General features: G+C 35.6%; 1 protein-coding gene across 1 annotated transcript; it reads right to left on the reverse strand.

The window, feature by feature from the left end:
- Window positions 1-296: 296 nt before the first annotated feature.
- Window positions 297-20,100, reverse strand: map2k2b (mitogen-activated protein kinase kinase 2b). Its single transcript, XM_079819120.1, has 11 exons — window positions 19,392-20,100; window positions 15,805-16,015; window positions 13,462-13,608; window positions 13,078-13,155; window positions 10,224-10,275; window positions 10,020-10,144; window positions 8,740-8,953; window positions 3,276-3,328; window positions 2,964-3,025; window positions 2,775-2,820; window positions 297-1,325 (listed from the first exon to the last, which is right to left on the reverse strand). Exons 1-11 carry the CDS (start codon window positions 19,478-19,480, stop codon window positions 1,215-1,217), a joined length of 1,188 nt encoding a protein of 395 aa, XP_079675246.1. The 5' UTR covers window positions 19,481-20,100; the 3' UTR covers window positions 297-1,214.
- Window positions 20,101-20,742: the final 642 nt, after the last annotated feature.

Genomic DNA, 20,742 nt, shown 5'->3' on the forward strand with positions numbered 1-20,742 from the left:
TTCACAGCAAAACACCTCAGCAACTGCAGAGCTAATGTTTCAATTCAGACACCCATCAGGCATAACATTATAACCTTCCTAGTATTGTGTTGGTCAGTTTGAGCTTCAGTAGCTCGTCTGTTTGGTTCTTTTTTCCTGCTTCTAACACATCAACTCTGAGGACAAAATGTTCACTTGCTGCCGAATATATCCCACCCACTAACAGGAGATCAACAGTTATGGCGTATCGGTGTATATTTCAGTCTTGTGATGCTAAACGTGCACATCTAAAACAACAGAGAACTGACATTAAGTCTGAACTGCTTTACACTTTTTATTTTTCTAATCTAAAAAAACAAAACAATGGACAAATGGAAAATGGAAAGCAGAAAGCGTTCATCCCCTCTGCAGTCGCTTTATTGAGAGTCTTAAAGCAACATCCGTCTGTACATGAAGTAATAATCATAACTGATATCCTGGCATTTATGAATCCATTACACGTGATCAAGACGGAAACATTCTCAGGTCATAATTCAAAAATCAAAAGACAAACATATGAAAAATATGTTTTCTTAAAAATGAAGCTTATTCTTAGGACCGTTAACATTTTTATTGCAGGGACGTTTTCATGATAATTAAGTATTTTAAATCAGTATCAGTAGAGAACTCCTGAAACGCCTCCACTGAGTTTTCCTCCGGGAACAAACACAATATTCCTCATTATAATAATTCATATGCAGAATAAAGGCCTGGTTGAGTGTTGAAACTGGCCGTTATGGTAAGGGGCGGGACATTTCCCAAACACCAATCACAACACACCGCTCCAGCCGACCAATCAGAGCACAGTGTGCTTTTCAGAAAGATAGTTACTGACAGACTGGGAAGAGAGGAGCCGCAACAATGGAGAATATGAGGAAATACTTTGAAAATGGGATTTTCAAAGGCAGTATAACAAATACTACCATAATATAAAGAATTGAATAATATAAGAGTTTTTTTCTCAGTAATGGGAAGTTTGTTGGCAAATGTCACCCACATGCAAAGTCGTAAAAACAGGCTTCATCTTTGTGTTATATCTGTGTTTTGACCGTGACATGAGATTCTCCGTGTGTGTGTGTGTGTAAAATAAGCAGCTTTGCACGTGTTCCATCAGATACGCTGTAAACGTTGGTGTTGTGTCGGGGAATCGTGTGTCAGGTGACGGTGAAGTGTGTGTGTGTGTGTGTGTGTGTGTGTCATTCTGCTGTTTGTGTGGGTGTGCTGGGCTGGTTGAGCCCAGTGGTTTTACACAACCATCCAGCGAAGTCCACCTCCTCCACCTCGGAGCGCTTGATGAACGTGTGATTCTGTCAAAGAGAGAGAGAGAGAGAGAGAGAGAGAGAGAGAGAGATCATTTATATTGGAATAATATATGATTCTGCCAGTCATAGTGAATAATGTCCGGAAACAGATGATTTGATCTATGAAATCCCTTTTATTTTTTCCCAAACTCAGTTTTTCCTGTTTTAATTTTTGAAACCCATTTTAATGGTTAATATTATTTTTGTAGTAATCATAAAGCATGTCTAAATAATTTAAACGTATCCAATTTAACGTTTTATTAAAAGTTGAACAAAAATGACATGTTAAAGGCCCTGTGAAATTAGATTTTTTCTGTTATAATCCATATATTGTGTGTGTGTGTATATATATATATATATATAGTACAATATTATATTATATATTGTCCAAATTAAATTGTAATAATCAAAAAGCATGTCTAATTAATTGACTTCATAAAAACAATCAAATGTATTATTATTAGAGCTGTCAAATCAATTAAATCGCATCCAAAATAAAAGTTTGTGATTACGTAATATATGTGTGTGTACTGTGTATAATTATGGTGTATATATATAAATACACACCCCATGTATATATATTTATATTATATATAAATATAACACATTTCTTAAATATACATGTATGTGTGTGTGTATTTATATATACATAACACAGTACATACACATATATTTTCATACACTTTTATATATTTAAGAAATATTTGCATTTGCATGTATATGTATGTATATATGTATATATGTATATATATATAACATTTTTTAACATAATACATTTTTCTTAAATATACACATGGATGAGTGTGTATTTATTTATACAAACATAATTATACACATAAATATACAATTATTCACAAATTTGTGTTATTTTTAAATTTTTAGGGCAATCAAATGAAGGCATAAAAAAATAATTTAAATATTTTAATCATAAAATTAAACAAACTTTTTAGTCAAAGTGCTGCACAACTGAGCTTTACTGTTAAAATTAAAACATGGACGGAAAATGGTGATTTTTCCTTAAAAAATATTAAGTTTAACAATATTTTATTATTAGTGTTAGTATTATTGTTACATTGAGACTTCTATATTTCTGTCACAATTTCTTCAAGTTAAACTGAACTTTAATTTGGACGGGTTGGAGATGTTTGAGTCTATGATATGATGATAGTATAATATTCACAGACACTAGTCTATATCATGACTTCATTTAAGTGCACTGCTTTTATTTATTCATCAAAAAAATGGCAAATTCTGTGAAATTACGCATTATACAGCAAATTCTGCTTTTATTCCACGATTATGTCCATGTTTGTAAATCATAGGGCACTAACTATGGCTGATATTATTTTCAATCTTGGTTACTGTAATAATAATAATGAACACTGGTGCATTCATTATAAAACTCATTTAGATTTGATTTCATCTTGCATTAAAACATGATAAACGTGTTCTCACCACCAGCATCTTCAGGTCCGCTCTGTCTGCAGGGTTTTTAATGAGACTAGACAGAAAACACAGAGATAATCAGCTGCAATGATCACTCACATCTGTACACACACGATCTCAATCACATCTGAACACACACACACACACACACACACACACACACACACACACACACACACACACACACACACAACTCACCATTTGGTCACAAAGTCCTGGAAATCAGGCGTGAAGACGCCGTGAGGCAGTTTCGGGGGCGGCTGATGGATAACACACAGAAAACCTCAGAATTTACACACTCATATATCATTAATAACAGCATCAGAATCATATTCACAGTGTGATGGGGAATCATATATCTGTCCAATCTGCCCGTTTACTCTGGACATTCATGCATTTAAAACCACTTTGAGTCCTCAGCTGTGAATCTGCTGTTAGTTCAGACACACTAAACATGATCTTCAGTATTGTTATGGGATTATAGCCAGGCTGTGATTGAAAGACTCTCACCTCATTGACGATGTAATCCAGCAGCTCAAATATAGCCATGACGGGCCCATGACCTGAAAGAGAACAGGCAATAGAGTCAATAACTCATGATGTTTACCTTAAAGGATTAGTTCACTTTTAAATAAACTTTTGCTGATCATTTACTCGCCCCCATGTCATCAAAGATGTCCATGTCTTTCTTTCTGCAGTCGAAAAGAAATGAAGGTTTTTGATGAAAACATTCCAGGATTGTTCTCCATATAATGGACTTCAATGGGCTCCAAACGGTTCAAATGACAGTTTCAGTGCAGCTTCAAAGGGCTTTAAACGACACCAGATGATGAATAAGGGTCTGATCTAGCCAAACCATCAGCTTCTGTGAGAAACCCAGCAGTATTTATGCTATTATTTTACCTCTTAACTAGGGTTGGGTATCGTTTGGGTTTTTTTCGATTCCGGTGCCAAACCGATACTTTTAAAACGGTTCCGGTGCCTAAACGGTGCCTGAACCGATACTTTTTTTTTTTTAAAAGGCCACCAAACGAGGTGGATGACATTAAATGGCTTTTTATTTATTTATTTATTATTTAAATTGAACCATTTATTAAAAGTTTAATGTATACTTAAATGTATGAATATAAATAAATACAAAACACAATTTACTTATTTACAAATTATAATTGACATATTTACAAATTCACAGTAAAACCTAAGCCACCCAACTACAACAAGCCTAATATAACTCTTAATAACAGTTACAGTAATAACAGCAGTCGTCTGTGTTCTTGCTCTGCTACAAACCAGCTTCGAGATTCAGCTTTATTTTGAAATATGATCATATTCTCTGGCTAAATATTTTAGAACGCATCGTCTTAATGTTTCCATGACGACGCGTCATGTTTCTCACATGACACAGCAGCCGCAATAGCGCTGACAGCTCAGCTGTATCGGGTTTATTTCGCTTTTTTCTTTTTATTCAAAATATTCACAAACTTCTTAACTGTGTCACGAACTATCTGATGTTCAAATGTGTGAGTGAATGTGTGTTAGTTGATCTATAAAGCGCAATGGGCGGCGCCATGTTAGTTTGCGCCTCAGAATCGGATCTGTCGGATTTACAACACTTGAGTTCCTTCTCGTCTCACGAAATACATGAAAGTAAGTGACCAGTGAACTGGAAGAAGAAAAGAGTAAACAATATAGTAACTATATTATGTGCATGTATCTGATGTGAATAAAACACGTAACGTTAGTCAAATTATAACCGTCTGAAAGGATTGTCATTGCCGCTTCCACAGACATCAGTGTGTGTTTTTTGCTAGTAGCCTATTTATGAGCATTTAAATGTCTGAAACCTGAAATAAACATGATGTGGTTGAAAACACTGAATAGTTGTCATGAGATGTGGTTGAAAACACTGAATAGTTGTCATGAGATGTGGTTGAAAACACTGAATTGTTGTCATGAGATGTGATGTGACGAGCGCTGAGCGTCTGTCTCTGGCTCAGCCAAAGCGCGAAAGCACGTTTGAATTTTGGCACCGAAATGAGGAACCGAAATCTGCGTTCTGATTCGGTCCGGTACATACCGGTTAAATAAGTACCGGTGCCATATTGGAACCGGATTTCGGTACCCAACCCTACTCTTATCAGACGAACGTGATCATCTCTGAGCTCCGCCATAACTTCCGCTAAGTGAGGTCAAAATACGAGCGTGGTTATAGATATATCAATCGTAGATGCCTCATTCTACTGATCTGTGCAGGCGTATCTACGTATACATCTATGACCATGCTCGTATTTTGACCTCACTTGTCGGAAGTTACGGCGGAGCTCAGAGATGATCACGTTCGTCTGATAAGAGGTAAAATAATAGCATAAATACTGCTGGGTTTCTCGCAGAAACTGATGGTTTGGCTAGATCAGACCCTTATTCATCATCTGGTGTCGTTTAAAGCCCTTTAAAGCTGCACTGAAACTGTTATTTGGACCTTGAACCGTTTGGAGCCCATTGAAGTCCATTATATGGAGAACAATCCTGGAATGTTTTCATCAAAAACCTTCATTTCTTTTCGACTGCAGAAAGAAAGACATGGACATCTTGGATGACATGGAGGCGAGTAAATGATCAGCAAAAGTTTATTTAAAAGTGAACTAATCCTTTAATTATATATTTATACATTATATATTTTGCTTAATATTTTTTAACATAAACCTAAGAAACCTAAAAGCGTGCTTGAACTCTTGCTTTTACAACTTCAGCTCTGCAGCATATTTAGATTTTATTAGAGAATTAGGCATATCTGAATTTAAAAGAGCGCCCTACCCACATACATTGGAGTAAATTGATAAAAATGGTCTCATTTGACAGAAAACACTCTAAATTTTAATACAGTGGTGGAATATTGCATATATTATATTATATTTATTCACAATTTTATGATAAACATGTATAAAAAGTCATTTTTTAGTTCATTTGTTATTTGAAAATCTATCATTTTTAATCTGTTTGGTCTATTTCCCTTCAGAAAGTTTCTGTTGATTCCACTAGGTGTCAGTAAACAGGGGAAAAATAATTTTCTTGATATCTCCTTTCAAAAAAAGGTGGTTAAAAGTTATTGAGATGAATCTGTCCAAACTATCTAGTAACTCCTCCTCATCTGCATTGATTTAAGCCTGCCTGGGGAATCGAGAAGAAGGCTCCGCCTCCTCAACTTTGTAAAGGGAGATCTCGGGCTCTGATTGGTCCAGAAGCATGATCGACATGTCTATAGACAGCTGAGATACTCAGCTTTTTTGATGTATGACGCAATACGTGATGACGTCATCAAAAATCACGGCGATCAAAACTAAGGATAATAAGAGTATTTGTCTGCATCACATGTTTTGATCTGGACATTGGTGACATAGTGTGGTTTGGCCATGCTCGCTCACAGACATGAGGGAATGGTCTCATTTTGAAGAAAACAACCTAAGGAACGAGCTAATATAGCGTTCGAGGGTAGTAGCTACACAAGGAGGAAGTGATCCGAACAGGAATATGACTCATGTGTTTGCTTGTTCAAAGGAGTCATTTCCATCTTCGTGATTCTTTTGATAATAACGTTACTGTAAAGTGTTGGATTGGTGAAATAAACTGCACAGTGAAATTCTTGAGGGTGAGAGCTTTCATTTGATATATGACTTGGTGCGTTTGTGTGATATAAATATGAAATGTAATATTATTCATATGATTTTCTCAATTGCAGGGGGGGTCAAATTCAGACCTTATTATCTTTTTCTATGTAACATCAATGCAAAAGTGATTGTTATTAAGAAAGCTGAGGTTCTAATCTTTCAAACGATACCATATATGTGTAGTTTTGTGCTGTACAACTTATAGATTTTTTTAAATGATTATGATGATGCAATATTGGATCGGTGGGGGGTGCAGAGTATTCTATGCATTATGTTATTATTATTATATGTTATATTCATTTTTTATATGTTGTAATTGATGTTTATGTTTTTATGATAGCGCTTTGAGCTGCATTCCATGCATTAAAGGTGCTATTATTATTATTATTATTATAGTGCCACCTGCTGGCATTCTATGCAATATTATAAACAAACTATTAAACTTTTGATTTATAATACTGGTCAAAAGTTGGAATAGTTACGATTTTTTATATGTATGAAATATGCTCACCAACGCTGCATTTATTAAACCAAAATACAGTAAAAATTGTGAAATAATATTACATTTTAAAGTAGTTGTTCTCTATGTGAATATCTAGTAAAGTGTAATTTATATCCTGTGATCAAAGCTGAATTTATCATCATTACTCCAGTCTTCAGTGTCACATGACCCTTCACTAATCACTCTCATATGAGGATCTGATGATCAACACACATTTATGATTATTATCAGTGTTTTTGCAGCTTTTGTTGGAAACTGATACACTTCTATTCAAATGTTTGGAGTAAGTAATATTTAAAATAATGATTAATACTTTAATGTCACTATTTAATGAATAAAATACATCAATTTCAAATAAATGCTGTTCTTTAGAACTTTCTATTCATCAGAGTCATGAAAAAGTAAAATATATCAAGTTTTCCACAAAAATATGAAGCTGTTTTTAACATTAAAAAAAGTGTTATTACCAAATAAATACCAACAATAACTGAAAATAACCAAATTAGAATGATTGCTAAAGGATCACGTGACACTAAAACTGAAGAAAATTCACGGAAATAAATTACATTTTACAATATATTAAAATAGAAAACACTTAGTTTAAATTGTAATAATATTTCACAATTATTACTGTATTTTGATCAAATAAAAACAGCCTTGGTGAGCAGAAGAGACTTCTTTTAAAACATTAAAACAATCATAATTACTCCAAACTTTTGACCAGTAGTGCAAAACTCAAAGAAGAGCTGAATCGTCCATTTGGTGACGCTAGAAGAAAATACACACTACACTTTTAACCCTCTGGGGTTCTTCATTTATGGGTCACACTCAGGACCTTCAGGTCAAAAATGACCCAGAGGGCGGGATTAAGATAAAAAAGATTTGAGTAAAATCAATTAAATATATTTTTGTTCAATAATATTTTTTCTTTTATTTTTTGGTGTTTTGAGATAATTTTATGATTTATAATTAATATTTATGTAACAATTATGACCCATTTTTTTCCCATTGAATATAATAATTAAAAAAAAAATTATATATATAGTTTTTTTATTTATTTATTAAAGCTGTATTTCATTTTAGAGTCAAGCCTAGGCCTCATGAAAGCAATTTTTTCTATGAGATCGGTGCCATCCGGTGGACACATTGAGCATTTTTATCATCACGCAATAGCACATTTTTACCACTATAGTGGATCTTGCGTTTTATAAAAAAAAAATTAAAATCGTAGCTTCATCGTAATGGTCCGAAACTTGGTGACTTTATTGGTACTTGGTATATAAACACCCCAAAAAATTGGGGACAGGATTTGAAAAGTCTAAATGGTGGTAAAAAAAAAAAGTCACACTCAGGACCTTCGGGTCAAAAATGACCCATATAGGAAATGAATGGGAAATTGGCAAAAATATGAAAATACAGAATTTTTTTGTGCATACAATCTACAAATCAGCCAGGATGCAGAAAGAAAGGACTCAACAGTGAAGATCTCTAAAACATCAAGAGTGCAAAACAGACAAAAAAACTCTCACACACACACACTTGTACACACAAAAACACACGCACACATAAATGAACGCGTGGCATTCCAAAAGCTAATCGTGATTTTGTGTGTGTGAGGTTTTTTTTGTATGTTTTTTGACTCAATTAAGTCACCAAGTTTCGGACCATTCCGATGAAGCTATGATTTTTTTTTTACATTTATAAAAAGCTTAGGGTCATTTTTGACCTGAAGAACCCCAGAGGGTTAATAACATCCAAAAACGACTCAAAATCTTGTGCTGCCATCCATAAAGCAACCATCTCTCACCGCTCACGGGTCTGCCGGGTGGTCTGGGTCGAGGAGAGGTACTGTGAGTCTCCGCCGCCCCGACATCCATCATCGCCCTGCCGAACATCCCCTCCAGCTCCTTGGCATCGGGTGGAGGAATGGGATACCGTCCGATGGCCAACTCCACCAGAGAGAGACCCATACTCCACACATCTGACTGCACCGAGTAATGAGTGCCCTGCAACCGCTCCGGCTGAACACACACACACACACACACACACACACACACACACACACAACATCAGCTCAAATCCTACAACACTTCACAGAATCATTACAGCTAAACGCCTCCATAAACTCATGGAGAAGTTCTTCTCTTAGGGGTATTAAGAAGTTCAAAAGTTACACTGTTAGTGAACATCACGATGAATATGTTAATATGTGCGCCACGCTTTTCTCTCAAGAACAAAAACGTGATAATAGCAGTTAAAGGGTTAGTTCACCCAAAAATAAATTCTGTCATTAATGACGTCCCCTCATGTCGTTGGACACCCGTCAGACCTCCGTTCATCTTCAGACACAAATGAAGATATTTTAGTGTAAATCTGATGCTCTGAAAGGCCTCCATTGGCTCAACTTTACACTCTCAAGACCCTTAAAAGGCACTAAAGACTAAAGTTACAAAGTCCATCTCACTACAGTGGCTCTACAATAACTTTATGGAGTGACGAGAATAGTTTTTGTGCGCAAAAAAACCCTAAATAACGACTTATATAGTGATGACGATTTCAAAACACGGCATCATGAAGCTTCGAAGCGTTATGAATCAGTGAGTCGATTCAGCAGTTTGAATCGCCAAATTTCAGCAGTTTGTCGGTTTGACACGCGATCCGAATCATGAATCGACTCACTGATTCATAACGCTTTGAAGCTTCATGAGGCCGTGTTTTGAAATCGTCATCACTATATAAGTCGTTATTTAGGGTTTTTTGCGCACAAAAACTATTATCGCCGATTCATAAAGTTATTGTAGAGCCGCTGTAGTGAGATGGACTTTGTATCGACGTCTTTAGTGTCTTTTAAGGGTCTTGAGAGTGTAAAGTTGAGCCAATGGAGGCCTTTCAGAGCATCAGATTTACACTAAAATATCTTCATTTGTGTCTGAAGATGAACGGAGGTCTGACGGGTGTCCAACCACATGAGGGTCAGTAATTAATGACAGAATTTTCATTTTTGGGTGAATAACCCTTTAATGTCACACCAGTTTTGAGTATATCAGGGCTTTAACCCTTGCTAAAAACACCATACTGAAGACGTACCGACATGTATGATCGTGTTCCTACAAAAGAGTTGGCCATGGAGTCGATGAGCTGCCCACTCACGCCGAAGTCACACAGTTTGATCTCCCCGCGAGAATTGACCAGAATATTCGAAGGTTTGACATCTGAGAAAAACAGTGTTTCTTATTAGTGCACTCATTTTACACAGATCATTTGAAAGATTCAATACTTTATTTTCTTTACCTCTGTGAATAATCTGGTGCTTTTCTCGAAGGTAAGCGAGACCTCTTAAAACCTGTTTGAAGAAAAAAAGGAAAAAATCAGATGAATGTAGTTGCACACCCGGACGAATATCGCCAGCGTTTTTCATGACGTTTTTCGGCGCGTCTTTGTGTTCACACCCAAGCGATTTTCACTGTTATGAAGGAGGGAATAATATGGAATAGAGCCCTGCATTTATGCCCGACGGGCGGCGACTTTTTTACGCCCCTATTGGCTTCGGGCCAATTTTCACGTCATACCTCAAACGCGGGCCGGGCTTTGGGCCTTTTTTTAGACTTCTCCTTCGTTTTATATATTAGACATTAATTAATTAAAAGAAACAACGAGATGTGCTGAGCTGGTGGAAACAACATGAGACCATGAGGATACCGCGACTGTCAAGACTGGCTCGCACAGTGTGTAGAGTACGCCGCTATGCAACACGCATCACCTCAAATGAGTAAAGCAAGCCAACACGCTAACTGCCGCAAGTTAAACTGAAATACAGGCATGAAAACGGGTCAGGGGTGAAAAAGGTGAGAAGGATATTACCCCTCTAGGAGGGTCCGTGAGCATGCTCCCCCGGAAGAAAATTTTAAATATTCCATATTTTAAAACATCAATCTGATGCATTTTGAGATGCTTTTTTTGCCAACCTGGGGAGAGGTTGCATATAATGTGTGCTGGTCAACTAGTCTAAAATTAAGAAACAGTAAAAAACAAAAACATTGTGTGTACATTTAAGATAGGCTACTTAATTTATTATTCCAATATCCTAATATGATACTAAATACCACAGGGAAAAGGGCTTCTATTTGTGACGTGCTGTCTTTGCATTTGAACATTGTAGGCCTACATTTTAAACAGGACACGCATTAGCTGAATAAATGCTAGCCAGTACAAACATATTTATAGAAAACAGTTGACACTGAATAGACAGGAGTAAAATAATAGCAAAACGAATCACTTCTTCTAAAAAGAATATCAAGTATAATTTAGACGAATCCGACATGTAATGAGGGCTGTGTTAACAGTAAAACGTCCGTCATTTAACTCATTTTAAAAACACGGATGGATAATACAAAATGCTTTCTGATATTTTGACAGAAAAAAACACAAGCAAGAACAAAATTTAAACTTAGTCCGTCAATTTTCATTTTACAATTATCTTATATCTGTGTGCGCGCGCGTCTGTGTTTGTGAGAGACAGCTCGCGCCACACTAATCTATAAGTAACTAACGCGCTAGTTTTCATACAAAATAAATATGTAACATAATTGGGTACTTTAGTTATTATTAACACAATAACGTAACACATGCAGGCTACGTTGCTCAACACTGAGAATGAATAAATGTATGCCTGCAGACTCACGCTTATATTATATAGTTCACTGAATCGCAGTTCACTGAATCTCGCGCTCCCTTCTGGCATGCGCACCTCTTCGCAGTTCACTGAATATGAACCCCCTACCCCCAAAAAAATGTTTTCTCATCGAATCTACACAATTCACGTAGGTCACCTATTTCGATTTCAAAATGGCGAATTTCGCCGAAAGGTGAGGGATTTTCATGTATGGAAATAGGCTAAGTCTTAGATGCTCAGTTACACAATCATCTTCATTAAAACTAATGAGACTAAATGCTCTCACCAGTGCTCAGGTCGCTCGTTCTCATATTGCGGTCTTTGATCTAATGAGCTGATGAATCAAATGCAGCTCACATCTGTTGCTTTCGTTGACGTGAACTCTGTTAAATGTGCCTATAGCACGGGAATTAAAGATCGGATTTATATTCATTTTGCGGAGAGGTGTAAGGTAAGACAACCTGCATTTAAAAAAAAATGCACTTTCAAAACTTTCCAGGGCCTTGAATATTTTTTCTCAGATTCACAAAGGATTCAAGGACCAGTGGGATAGAGTTTAGATTCTCTGCGTTTAAAAGTGAACATTTCAAGCTTTCTACACACATTTCTCATGTCTGTGAGGTAAGTAGCTGCTGAGTCTCGGTTTATTTATGAGACGCGCTCCAGTTCATGTGCAATGAAAGTGATCGCTCCGGCGCCTTCATGTCACGATTATAGTCTGCTATAGTCTATTTGCTTCTTATTTATTAAATCCAGGCGATTAACAGACGAAAGCTTGATTAAAATTAAGATACAATTTATACAAAACGAAATTCACTTTACAGAAAGGCTTTCTATAAAACAAAACTTAATATTAAACACCACCAAACTCATTTCTGACCCACTCGCATCTTTGCTTTTTTCATAATCAGATGAAATTTAAAAATAACATTATAATATTTAAACATAAATATGAAACAAAATACATTGTTTAATCGCTACAACAAGTATAGGAGCTACAGTACAGATAAATGTCATGTCTTGAGAGAACTGAGCATCACACCGCTCCGATTCGCTCATTACAGGCTCGTTCTCATCAGAACGCACACGTATTAAAAAATGGTCGGGTTTAAATCGGACCCGGGCTCGTAATTACAGTTAATGTGTTTGGCCGGGCTCTGACACAACGTGCATGGGGTCGGGCTTGATTTTTTGAGCCCGATCTGAGCTCTATCGTGGGAACCCTGTAATATACAATCTCATAACATTATTTAATGCAGTTGTAATTTTTCAGTGTTAATAATTTAATTTGATTGGCAACAGCCGTATTGTATCTTATTATTCTGATTGAATTTATTGAACAAATTTAAGAATTCGAAATGAAAGATGAAACATATTTCATAAGATTAGGGAAAAATGTCCTTTATAAAAGGTAAAAGAAAAGCCCATCACAAATATGCAGATTTAAATATATGTCATAAGTTACACACTTACAGCTATGCTGACTTTTCCCAAGATCTCCTCTGGGATTCTGCGGGCATCTTTCAGGACCTGATCCAAAGATCCTCCGTCCTGTGGACAAGAGAAAGAGACCAAACACACGGCGGTCAGCGAGGGAACCGCAAATAAAAGAGCAAAATTAACAGATCATTTTAAAATGAAATCTGTTGTCCTTTATATCACAATCATTACGATCACTTTAATCACACATGATCAGGTTCTGTTAGTTTATGTTAAAACTAATAATGAGCAATACATTTGTTACAGGATTTATTCATCTTTGTTAATGTTAGTTGATAAAAACTCAACTGTTCATTGTTAGCTCAGGTCCATTAATAATAAATAACAGTATAAGACGCTATAAGCCTCTGAGCGCACCATGTTCTCCATACAGATGCTAATCTCGCCGTCGCTGTAAAACGCCCCGTAGAAACCCACGATATAGGGCGAGTTACACTCATGCAGGACCTGAAGCTCCCGGATGATCTGATGCCTGATGGCCGGCTTGATCTCCAGATGAATCAACTGCAGGAAGAGCGACAAACACACACACACAACACACTGTAAACACAAACGTTCTGGGCCGTTTTCTTCATGTCTATGAACAGCAGAAAGACATGTTAGATTATCCATTCATCATAAAAGTGCATCCATCTATCATAAAAGTGCATCTATCCATCATAAAAGTGCATCCATCCATCATAAAACAGCATCCATTCATCATAAAAGTGCATCCATCCATCATAAAAGTGCATCTATCCATCATAAAAGTGCATCCGTCCATCATAAAAGTGCGTCCATCCATCATAAAAGTGCCTCTATCCATCATAAAAGTGCATCCATCGATCATAAAAGTGCATCCATCGATCATAAAAGTGCATCTATCCATCATAAAAGTGCATCTATCCATCATAAAAGTGCATCTATCCATCATAAAAGTGCATCCATTCATCATAAAAGTGCATCTATCCATCATAAAAGTGCATCTATCCATTATAAAAGTGCCTCTATCCATCATAAAAGTGCATCTATCCATTATAAAAGTGCATCTATCATCATAAAAGTGCATCCATTCATCATAAAAGTGCCTCTATCCATCATAAAAGTGCATCTATCCATCATAAAAGTGCATCCATCCATCATAAAACAGCATCCATTCATCATAAAAGTGCATCCATCCATCATAAAAGTGCATCCATCCATCATAAAACAGCATCCATTCATCATAAAAGTGCATCCATCCATCATAAAAGTGCATCTATCCATCATAAAAGTGCATCTATCCACCATAAAAGTGCATCTATCCATCATAAAAGCGCATCTATCCACCATAAAAGTGCATCTATCCATCATAAAAGCGCATCTATCCATTATAAAAGTGCATCTATCCATCATAAAAGTGCATCTATCCATCATAAAAGTGCATCCATCCATCATAAAAGTGCATCTATCCATCATAAAAGTGCATCTATCCATCATAAAACAGCATCCATTCATCATAAAAGTGCATCTATCCATCATAAAAGTGCATCTATCCATCATAAAAGCGCATCTATCCACCATAAAAGTGCATCTATCCATCATAAAAGCGCATCTATCCATTATAAAAGTGCATCTATCATCATAAAAATGCATCTATCCATCATAAAAGTGCATCTATCCATCATAAAAGTGCATCTATCCACCATAAAAGTGCATCTATCCATCATAAAAGTGCATCTATCCATCATAAAAGCGCATCTATCCATTATAAAAGTGCATCTATCATCATAAAAGTGCATCCATTCATCATAAAAATGCATCTATCCATCATAAAAGTGCATCTATCCATCATAAAAGTGCATCTATCCATCATAAAAGCGCATTTATCCATCATAAAAGTGCATCTATCCATCATAAAAGTTCATCTATCCATCATAAAAGTGCATCTATCCATCATAAAAGTGCATCTATCCATCATAAAAGTGCATCTATCCATCATAAAAGTGCATCCGTCCATCATAAAAGTGCATCCATCCATCATAAAAGTGCATCTATCCATCATAAAAGTGCATCCATCCATCATAAAAGTGCATCTATCCATTATAAAAGTGCATCTATCATCATAAAAGTGCATCCATCCATCATAAAAGTGCATCTATCCATCATAAAAGTGCATCTATCCATTATAAAAGTGCATCCATCCATCATAAAAGTGCATCTATCCATTATAAAAGTGCATCCATCCATCATAAAAGTGCATCTATCCATTATAAAAGTGCATCTATCCATCATAAAAGTGCATCTATCCATCATAAAAGTGCATCCATTCATCATAAAAGTGCATCTATCCATTATAAAAGTGCATCTATCCATTATAAAAGTGCATCTATCCATCATAAAAGTGCATCTATCCATCATAAAAGTGCATCTATCCATCATAAAAGTGCATCTATCCATCATAAAAGTGCATCTGTCCATCATAAAAGCGCATCTATTTGTCGTCTCAGAGCTTATTTAATGCAATATTTCAAAGGATAAATAAAAGGAACCAGGTTGATGATGCAAACTTACAAACCCAGCTCTAAACACGTATAATGGAAGTCTAGCAGGAGCTGAAATGTGATACTTAAATGAGTATTTCAAGCACTTCCAAGAAATGCAATATATTTGAGCAGTTCTTTGAAATGAAGACATCTATCCGGTTCATTCTGTGGCATAACCCACACGCTGGCGGCTCACCTTCCGGGCCATGACCAGACCCGAGGGTTTGTGGCACACTTTATTGACCACACCTCCGTTCCCAGCTCCCAGTTCACAGATGTGCTGGAAATCATCATCTTTCAGCTCTCCCAGATTAGCCTTCTGCGTGAGGAAAGCTTCCAGACGCTTCTTCTGCTGCTCGTCCAAATCCAGCTCTTCCAGCTTCTTCTGCAGGGCCTCCAGATTCGCTCTGAGGTTTAAAGGGATAAATCAGCCCATGATTTACTCACTCTCAGGTCATCCTAGATGTAGATGACATCTAGAAAAAATCTAAAACTTTATAATAAATAGTCTTTGAGATTTTTTAAATATATATTCAAATCCATCAACAACAAAAAAAATCATTAAATGTGTTCAAAAGAGAACTAGTGAATGCTCAAGCCTCTCCGTAGAGACTCTAGTGGTTACACACATGGGTGCAGGATTTCTTAAATAATAACAAAAGAGGCGCTAATCTGCTTTCAGAAAAAAATATTTTGAAGCCCTAGTCTCTATTTTAACCTGAAATAATGCAATAATAAAAAATAAATAACAAAAAAATGTTTTTGTATAATTTTCAATGGCAAAAATAGACCATAATTATTGTAAAAATATAAAACAAAATACCATCAAATCATCTCAAAATACAAAATTAAAAAGAAAAAATATTAATATATAATATATAAATATTATTCTTTCAGACGAACACAATCTGAGTTATATTAACCCTCTGGTGCTCTTCCTTTAGGGGTTGCATTGGTCATAAGTGACCGGACACCTAAAAAATTAATCTTCCTCCACCCCAGTAAAACCAATGCAATTTATTTTTCTTCAATAATATTTTTTCTTTTTAATTTTGTATTTTGAGATGATTTGATTGTATTTTGTTTTATATTTTTACAATAATTATGGTCTATTTTTGCCATTGAAAATTATACAAAAACATTTTTTTTGTTATTTATTTTTTATTACTGCATTATTTCAGGTTAAAATAGAGACTAGGGCTTCAAAATATTTTTTTCTGAAAGCAGGTTAGCGCCTCTTTTGTTATTATTTAAGAAATCCTGCACCCATGTGTGTGACCACTAGAGTCTCTACGGAGAGGCTTGAGCATTCACTAGTTCTCTTTTGAACACATTTAATGATTTTTTTGTTGTTGATGGATTTGAATATATATTTAAAAAATCTCAAAGACTATTTATTATAAAGTTTTAGATTTTTTTTTTTTCTGTGAATTTGTGTTTTTGCAGATTTCCCATTAATGTCCTATGGTGGTCATTTTTGGCCGAAGAGCACAAGTGGGAGTATTTGTTTTCCGACCAATCAGCATGCTCGAATCATGACCACACTTTTTGTGTGTTTATAGTCCTAATGCTAGAAAAGCCACCAAGTTTCATATCGTTCTGATGAAGCTGTGATTTTTAAAAATTCCAAATGTGGTTCATAGGTTCAGTTTTTCATAGGTGTGTGTGTGTGTGTGTATAAGTGTGTGTGTGAGTGGATGTGTCAATATCACACTCTTGATGTTTTAGAGTGTTACTGCTGTGTACTTTTTCAGCATTGTGGCCGATTTGTAGATTGTACACACAAATATTCGCAGAATTTTTACCGATTTCCCATTCATTTCCTATGGTCGGTCATTTATGACAAAAGACAATTAATGCTACTTTTTTGTTTTGTTTTTTACAACCAATTAGCATGCTCGAATCATAACCCCATTTTTTTGTGTGTGTTTACATACCTAATGCAAGAAAAGTCCCCAAGTTTTATATCATTCTGATGAAGCTGTGATTTTTTACATTTCAAAACAGAAAATTTTCCGGTCACAAATAACCGAAGAGCACCAGAGGGTTAATAAATGCCTGTTTCTGTTTTTAATTCTAATTTTTTTGGGTGAACTATCTCTTCAAGGAAAACAAGTCATTTAGCACAGGGGTTTTCAAACTGCCAGAAAATTTCAGAGAATAAAAAGACAAAGCAAAAATGGTTAAAGTCTACCAAACATTTTCTAAAAGTTTCTCTCCTTTCTTGCCGTATACACTTTCCAGAATTGTATGTTTGTTTTGTATCTTTCTAGTGTGTTTTTCTCACTCTAGTCCCCTTTATCTCGCTCACTGGGGTTCTTAACGCAGTACATAAGCTGCTTACACACATTTATTGTGAAAGTTGCTTTTTCAAATAATTTTTAATTGAAAATGTTCTTCTTCAGGTTTATACATCCAACATTAAGTATAGCCAATTTAAGTTTGGAAACAATATGTTGTATTTTTAATGCCACACCTACTATTTAACAGTTTAAATGTTTTTTCAGGGTTCCCACTCTTTTTCAGCAACCATTTTCCAGGACATTTTCAATTTTACTACGGCGGGAATAAAAGACTAGGATCATGCCAAATATTGCTTTCTAAGTCTTTAAAAGCCGTACAGTTTATTGCCATTACTTAACAATCCAGCATTTTTCAACATGAGCTCTTAATCATACATTATGACTATGGAAGCTTGTTTACACCACAGAATAGAAAGAAAAGGTCATTGTGACTTTATCTCGCTATTCTGACTCTCGCAATTGCGAGTTTACATATTTGTGATATAAACGCGAAAATTGTCGCAATTCTTTTTTCCTCAGAATTGGACTTTATAACTTGCAATTGCAATAGTTTAGATCTTACAATTCTGAGAAAAGAAGTCAGAATTGCAAGATGTAAACTTGCAACTGCGCAAAAAAGTCAATTGTGAAGAAAAGGTCAGAATTGCGAGTTTATATCACGCAATTGTGACTATATAACACACAAATGTGACTTTATATCAAAATTATGTGATATGTAGCAGCTTAAGAGTTAACATTCACTGCATACATTTGAGCAGCTATAGCATTAGCATTAGCTAACACAAGACTAAACATCATTATTCAAAATACTACTCACAAATATCAAACTCAGCATTCCTGAACATGTGCTTTCTGCAACTAGCGCTAATTGTTTGGGCCAGCGATAAACTCTTTATACTCAGCTAAAGAAATAACTTTTTTTTTTTTTTTTTTTCCAGACAACAACAAGATTTTCCAGGACATTTTACATTTTCTCTAATTTTCCATGTGTTTTCCAGGACTGAAAAATTTGTCATCAATTTTCCAGGTTTTCCAGGACGAGTGGGAACCCTGTTTTTTCATACATAAAAATACATGGATTTTAGGAAGGGGGTCCCTCATAAAAGGTTCATGATGTTTGGGGGTCCTTGGCATCATAAAGTTTGAAAACCCCTGATTTAGCACATTGAATCTGCCCTGATAGCACACGTACATCTCGGAGACGTCTATTTGATGTGCGTGTTTACATCTGGAAGACGTATTTTTTAGAGTGTTTGCTCATCTGCAATACGTCTATTGGACGTTTCCTGTCAGATGTCAAATAGTCGTTTAAACAATGTCTTTAAGATGTTTATGATTTAGAATGTATGAAAAACTGACATCTTAAAGACGTCTATCAGATGTTTGTAAACTGCAGATGCTTTCCAGATTAAGTGATCTTTAACAGACATCTTGCAGACGTACGTAACTACTCCAGGACTACACACACTGTGTGACTTACTCTGTCGCAGCATCTATGGGTGTAGAGGAAATCTGTCCTTCTCCAGCTCCTGTTATAACTATGGGATCTGGTCTCTTCTTGGGAGCCATGATGTGTTTAACACCTTTAATCTCTGGGACAGCAAAAGGCGAGCTCAGACTGAGCTTTACTCAATAAAGTCTCTGATTTACAACTGGTCATCGAGATGATCCCCTCCTCAACCTGTTTCCTACTCAGATCTGATCATTATTACAAAGGAAAAAATCTAATATAAACCCCTAACACCTCAGACATTCACTTCAGGCTAATATGACACTAATATGTTATATATTATTTAGATATAAACTGTAAAATCACCGTATGTCAACATCAGCTACACACATGGCATCCTGTTAAACTGAGCAAAAGCACATTAACTTCACGAAACGAGTATAAATGAGCTAGAAGTAAATAAATAAAAGCATTGTTTTGATTCCTCAGCCTGCGCGCGAGAGGATGCTGTTAGCTTGCTAGCATCCGTCTGAGAGTTTTGTGAGGTTTAAAGCGTCTGTCAGCGCTCGCTGTCTCTCTCATGTAACGGGAAAACGAGTTCCTGAACTCCGTGGCGAGCGAGGAAGGTCCCGGTGAGCGGAAAGTCCCGGGAGAGGAGGCTGAGGATCCGGAGGGTGAGGAGAGTTTCGGCCCAGCTGCTCTCGGCAGCTTACCGGAAACATCGGAGTGTGCAGATCCCGCGCGGCAACTATCGCGAGACTTGCTAACGCTAAAAGACCATTTTGTTTTATTATGTCGATTTAAGTGGTTTTGTCATAATATTATTTGCTAACATTCTACCGCGTTATTTTTTTTTTCATTAGTTATTATTATATATAATTTTTCAGTCGTAAATGTGCGCGCGATTTGATTATTTGGTAATTAAAAAAAAACATTTGATCAAAATATGAATCAAAATATATTATTATTTTATTAGGGGTGTCAAACGATTAAATACATATTTGTTAATTATTTTGTATAAATAAAGTATATATATTTTTAATAATGAAACAAAATTAACAAAAAAAAACAAAAAACAGAATTTGTTTAAAACAAGACATTTTTATTAAGCCCTGAAAATATTATTTTTGTTGTGCTGTCGCATGGTTAATCGCATCAAAAATAAGTGTTTACATAATACATGGGTTTAATAGTTATTATTATGTACATATAAACACAGACATACATGTATATATTTAAGACACATTTGTTATATTTATATATAAAATCTTTTTATGAATTATATAAATACATACATGCAAATATTTCTTAAATATATACATGAATGAGTGTCTATTTATATATATATATATATATTTCATAATTATACACAAATGATGTA

The sequence above is a fragment of the Gobio gobio genome, assembly GCF_949357685.1.
Source record: "Gobio gobio genome assembly, chromosome: 6".
NCBI lineage: Eukaryota > Metazoa > Chordata > Actinopteri > Cypriniformes > Gobionidae > Gobio > Gobio gobio.

Excerpts from the sequence above, each read along its gene's own strand:
- map2k2b (XM_079819120.1), bottom strand. The coding sequence starts at position 19,480 with ATGGCTCCCAAGAAGAGACCAGATCCCATAGTTATAACAGGAGCTGGA. Across the intron at positions 16,016-19,391 it reads CCCATAGATGCTGCGACAGA|AGCGAATCTGGAGGCCCTGC; the intron begins GTAAGTCACACA and ends TTTAAACCTCAG. Across the intron at positions 2,821-2,963 it reads CAGGACTTTGTGACCAAATG|TCTCATTAAAAACCCTGCAG; the intron begins GTGAGTTGTGTG and ends TTTTCTGTCTAG.